The 6,000-nt window shown below is 44.4% G+C and overlaps 1 protein-coding gene across 1 annotated transcript in view; it reads right to left on the bottom strand.

The window, feature by feature from the left end:
• The window catches only part of TEKT3 (tektin 3), a 35,182-nt gene that overhangs the window by 3,649 nt on the left and 25,533 nt on the right, over positions 1–6,000 (bottom strand). The window contains exons 6-7 of the mRNA XM_004684576.2: positions 4,631–4,853; positions 2,861–3,015 (exon numbers count right to left, since the gene is read on the bottom strand). Of these exons, the coding sequence (XP_004684633.1) occupies positions 2,861–3,015; positions 4,631–4,853 (378 nt within the window). The remainder of the gene's footprint in view (positions 1–2,860; positions 3,016–4,630; positions 4,854–6,000) is intronic.

Below are 6,000 nucleotides of genomic sequence, written 5' to 3'. Positions count from 1 at the left end.
GAAAGACTTCACCAGAGACAGAGTGGGGAGCAGAACAGGCAGATTGATGAAGTACACTGCTGAGGGGAGCAATGGGTGGGTCAGGAGAGGTCTGCCGCACCATGTGGGTCACCTCCGGGGCAGGAGGGGATCGAACTCATGTGGTTTCAGCTTCTTAGTGCAGCGCTTTAACCTGCTGTGCCACCAGGAAGGGCCAAAATACCAACGTTTTTTAAAAGCAGAAATTCAAGTTGCATAGAATGCAGATAGTCCTTGTGTACCTATTGGTCCTTGAACACAGCTAGGAGGTCCTACACCTTCCCTCAGTTTTCACCGTTAGAAATTCCTATTTCATCTTGTTCAGGGCCACATTTCACTTGTGCTGTCCTTGTTCTTGACAGATCACAGACAGCTGTTCTGAAACCACTCATTTGGGTGGGAGGGGGTTTCAGGAAAACATTTTGCAATCAAATACATATAAAGACCATAGGTTTTTTTAATAAAAGTATTATTTTAATAAAAGATTATTTAAGCAAAGCAGAGCCTAGTCTGGCCTGCCACCAAAGACACCAAAAATGTGTAGAATTACTTTTGAAAGAACCCATTTAGAAGTGTTTTAAATGAAAATAAAAGCCTTGGACTGAAAACAGCTTTTTTTTTTCAGCCCTCACTTCCTCCTAGTCTAGGATCGTTATTGCTCTTAGCATTTTCTGCCAAATACAGAGAATAATTCCCTCTCCCAATAATCCTAATACTGCTGCTGCTATTTCATTTTGGCAACTATGTTTTAACAAGCAATCTTTACAGAAACAAGAGTAGGTTTTGTCCTAAAGTCAATAAAGGAATAGAGGGAATAGATGTACTACAGAATTAACAGGAATTAAAGGAAAAGCAGAGTCTGTTTAGCTCTGAAGGGGAGAAAGAGCAAAACTCATTCAGCTTCTCATGAGCAGCTGTGAATGTTTCATTGTTTGCTAAGTCCAAAATCAAATTAGACCACTACTCAAAAGCAACTCTGTGTGCGTCTCATGGCCATCTGAACTATTTATTTCCAGTCTACTTTTGATGGCTCTGCAGTAGTTTTCAGAGACTGAAGCTTCAACTCAACTTCCTAATAGTATTCACATAAAACTACAATTCATGATCAAATCCCAAGTGGCCAAATGGGTGTGTTCTCACTACAGCCTCTTCTGAAGCAAATACACACTTCAAATTGCCTTTGCCCAAAAGGCCTACCTAGCCTCTGGCATGGAAGGCCACTTATCTTAAACAATGTGTATGTGGTTCTAGAACCCACTTGGAGAAGCACATAGCCTTCACGCTGTGCATACTCCTGAGTGGTTGTGTGCCAGTCAATACAGCTAATGCAGAAGATGAAGGACATTTGCATGTATTCGAAAGCATGTCCAACTCACACAACATGGAAGTCATACATGTAGGGCATTTGCAGTAACACCCTCCTTTGTGGCTCTTAGTTTCATCCTCTCTTTGCCTGCTTTGCCTGCTCCTCTGAGATGGGCACTGAGAAGGTCAGAAGAGATCAGGCACGTTACTGGGGCATGGCAAAAGCACCATGCAACTCGAAAGCCTGCAGAAGCAGAAACAAATACTTGGCATGGTTGGCTAGAGCTCTGCAGGGAGACAGGCAAGGATTCAAACTGTGGCCAACTCATCTATCCTTCTGCCTCAGTTTCCTTATTTGTAAAGTGAAGCTTCTGAATGTGGTTAACATCAAGTGCTTGGGACAGTCCAGCGCAGAGTGAGGTCAATAAACAGTAGTTGTTATTATCCCCACCATCACTGGCTTTGCCATTATTTTCATTCATTTCACTGGTGGCCTTACAAAGATTGTCCTTTCCTTCTGCTCCTGGAGATCCACTCTTGTTTCATTGGGCTGCACAAAGTGGCTTTATCCCTAAGATAAAGGATCTCTCCAGTAGACCTGAAAGGATTTGGGGATTCAAGTACTCTGCCCCTTTGTTCCTTCAAGTTGCTATAAATTTGATTTAGAATAGCAATGATGAAATCCAGAGTGAAAAGGCAGACTAGCAGGTACTAGGAAATTAGAAACAATGCCAGAATGTGGAGGGGGAAATCCTGACCAATTCCTTACAAGTCCATCCTAAAAGGATTCTTCAAAGTTAAAATAATACTAATAAAACACATCTAGTGTTTTTAAGATGAACTGTGGTGTTAGATTCCTCCTGCCATGTATGTGTGGGAGACGTGCTTGATGAAGACCAGCTGCTTTCAATTTTTACTGAGAACAGAACAAACAGATGAGCTACATGAGACCACTGGGGGGTTTCGGTAATTGGTGAGAATGGCCTCAGTGATGAGAGCAGACAGTAACTGCCAAAAGAGGCCCTCGAGAGCAGATGCGCAGACATTAACAGGCAGGGCTACTGGCACCACAAGCCCCTCTTCTGACAAGCCGGCTCTGAGAAATACACACAGTCAAGGAGCTTTATGGCTTCTAGGAGAGGTGTTCTGGAAGCAGCAAAGACTCCAGGGAAGTGCGAAGGAGCTCAGTGTTGTGTTGACCCAGTAAATGGCTTAATGCCCAAACCCTCAAAAGGGGTATGGTGTTGGTGTCATTACAAAACACAGAATTTACACATCTCAACTGTTTTTAATCTACTGGCACTGGGCACATTCACAATGTCATACCACCATCACCATTCATTCTCGTCTTCCCAAGTGGAAACTCTATGCCCATTGAATGCCAGCTCCCTAGTATTGAAATTTTTAAAGACAGTTCCTAGGGATGATGACTTTGTCCCTCCATATTACCCGTATGTGGGCAAAAAGCTCCTTTATGCAGAGCACAGTGCAGGGAAGCCTGAGCTGCCCCGTACAGGGCGGAAGCCTCCGTCCTCACCGTAACTGAGCCATGTCCCGGCACAGCTCTATGTTCGGTCTCCTTGTGCGCTCGTCCAGCCTTGTCTGAGCCACCTTCAGGAAGGCAGACTTTTCCCTGATGGCCTTCTTGATGGATTCTATGGTCATCTCAGTCTGGAAAATCTCCTGCAGAATCTGTCCAAAGAAAAGAAGTCCCTAAGGCTTTGGTGCTGTGCCAGCTCCCCACCTCTGGCCTGTCCATTCGGTGCCCAGCCCTGGCCTCTCGGATGAGGAGGCTGATTCACTGAGGGCAACTTGGTCCTTCCCCAGGAGTCTACCCTGTTGGGGGCCCCGCTCACCGCCACCGTGCGGAGCGGCATTGCACATCCATCCCCTATGCCGAACTAAGGGGGAGTCACCAGAGGGGAGGGCATACGCTGGAATCTGCAAATGCACAATCAGAGCATTCTTACCACCCTGCCCCCATCAGCAGTTGCTGAACTGTGAATTCTGGCACACACTCCTGTTAGGCCTGAAAAAGGCAAGGCCAGGAAGTTTTGAGTGGTTCTTCTTTCCTCCTTAAGTCAATACCTCCTTCCCTTTTTTATCATTCCCTCCTTTTTTTTTTTTTCTTTGCAAATCTCCAACTAGTGGAAGATTTGCCTTGATGCAAATCAATTTCAAACTCAGCTGTCTCACTAGTATGGGAACACTGCAGGTGATGCTGTAGCCCTGATTTTCTATGCTTCCTCCAAGTTGCAAAATCCTGACCCCTTCTTGGTCCCACTCTGTAAAGCAAAATCCTCTCCTTTACTCTGAAAACCCTTCCATCACCTGAGACCTTCGCCTCTACAGTGCCTTTCTCCACATCCTCCCCAACACACTCTTCCTAGGTCCTTTCTTGAGAGCTGGAGACTCACCCAAGTACTACTAAATTTTCCTGAAACTTCAAGTCCTTACCACCAGGCTCCCATCCAATCCCACATGGGTATTCTCCAGTTGGTCCCGCCTACACTGTCACATTCACTGCCAAATGTATCCAGCCAGCACCTGTGCTCACGCCCTCCACTATTCTTCCATGAAAGTGCATTCACAGAGCCAAGGATGAGGCTACTCAGATGTTTCCCTCTCCTTGAAACCCTTGCCCTACTTATTTTCTCTGCCCAGCTGTCACTGTGGGTGCCATGGACACAGTATAAGATTCTTCTTAGGAAGGAACCATAAACCATAGGCAGCAAAACCCACAGTGACAGGAACTTCAAAACGCTGTTGATGGAAGAGCTCCTTGCTTATCTTGAAACACACAAATTCTGTCTGAATTCTTCTTTTTACTGTCATTGTAAAACTCTTACACTAAGAGCACTTAGAAAAGTTTAATACCAGAAAAACTTTGAACTACCTAATAGTTTCCCTTATTTGGTTTTGTATTCCAGAAAAAAGGGCCTGAATAAATTAACAGAAAACTTTGCCACCATATGTTCTAATAATAAATTTATTTCCTAGTTACATACAGTGAGACTCATTAAACTTTAATAATAATATTTTTGTTTCTAGTAAATACTAAGAAATGTGCAGAGCACAGTACATTCTTTGTGTTCCAAAAACCAGTAGATTTCATTTTGTCACCTCACTACCTGGGTAAAATAAATGGTGGGCTTTGTCCTGGTTTCAATTTTTCTTGGTGTGTATGACCCATGACCAGGTGATTGTGTGCCTGGGGCGTCTCTGTGGGAGTGATGAGAGATTTGTGGTCCCAAGGCCTCCCATTCTAGCTAGGTCAGCTAAGGGGTCCCCCTGGGGCTTGTTTTACCTTAGCCAAGTGAATCTGAATCTTATTTTTAGCATCCGCAGTCTCAGCAATGCGATTGGTGAAAGCCACATTCACTTTGTTGAAATGATTCCACATCTCATTGGCAGCCACAACCAAGAGGTTCTGAATGTTGTCTCTTAGCTTGGCAGATGCTGCTCGTTCGCTCTGAGAGCGGAGAATATTGTCATCCGTAAACCTGGCCCAGGACTCGGGCACTGAGACCCTGCAGAAGCGAAACAGAACCAGACAAAGGTCGCGATATGGACCCAGCGGGTCTGCAGACAACTACTCCTCCCATGAGAGGGAAAACCCCACAACACAGGTCCTGCTTTTACTGCATAAAACAAGAATCCAAGCAAAGCTTAATTGCTCCTTATTTTACTGCTGCTTTTCTGTAAAGCCAAAAAATAAAGTAATTCCTTTGCCAACTTGGGGGTGGAGGAGAGACAGATTTAATGAACGGTGCAGGTATTTAGGCTCATTATAAATAATTTGTACCAGCCTAATAAGCATACAAAAAAAAACCCTCAAGCTCACAGTAGTCAAAGTAATGAAAACAGCATACCAATAACCCTTTATCAGAATAGCGAAGAGTGAAGAGAATAGCTCATGTCTGGAGAAAGATTCTCTTATATCCTGCAGCTAAGATAGTTGAATTAGTACAACCATGCTGGAGGATAAAAAGCAACATAAACCAAGAGCCTTTCAAATATGTATAACCCAGAGATCCCACTTCTAGAAAAAAATGTACAGGGATACAACATGATGATTCAAAATTTGTGTCTATCACTAAAAGATCACAACAAATCAACATCCATCACCTCACATAGTTACAAATTATTTTTTCTTGCAATAAAGACTATAAGATCTATTCTCAGCCACCCTGGTGACACAGGGGTTAAAGACAGCATTATCACGCAATAGCCAGCCCCCACAGCACAAGTTCGATTCCCAGCCAGCCTGGAGCTAACCCATGTGGTGCAACAAGCCTGTTCTGTCTGGCGGGCTGCTCCCCTCCCAGTGTATTTCAGCCTGTTCTGCTCCCGACTCTGTCGTGTGAATCCTCTCACCCCTCCCCCACCCACTTCTGGCCTACACCACTGTTCTTGTATGCATAAATAAACGAATCTTAAAAAAAAATCTATTCTCTTAGCAACTCTGAAACAGTCATGCTTCATTGAACGAATGAAATTGTCAATCAACAGCAGACCGCCTCTGACCACAGATGAGGTCGCCCCTGTAGGGCGCAGGTGCACAGTAGGCTGTTCCACCTGGCTTTGTATAATCACACTCTATGACATTCAAACAAGGCAAAAATCACCTAACAATATGTTATTCAGGACCTGTCCCCATCGTGAAGCAATTCATGG

This window comes from Condylura cristata, unplaced genomic scaffold, assembly GCF_000260355.1.
Source record: "Condylura cristata isolate star-nosed mole 26May11 unplaced genomic scaffold, ConCri1.0 scaffold00017, whole genome shotgun sequence".
NCBI classification, from domain to species: Eukaryota; Metazoa; Chordata; class Mammalia; order Eulipotyphla; family Talpidae; genus Condylura; species Condylura cristata.
Note: the sequence above shows the minus strand (reverse complement) of the source record. Positions and strands in the feature narration are given on the sequence as shown.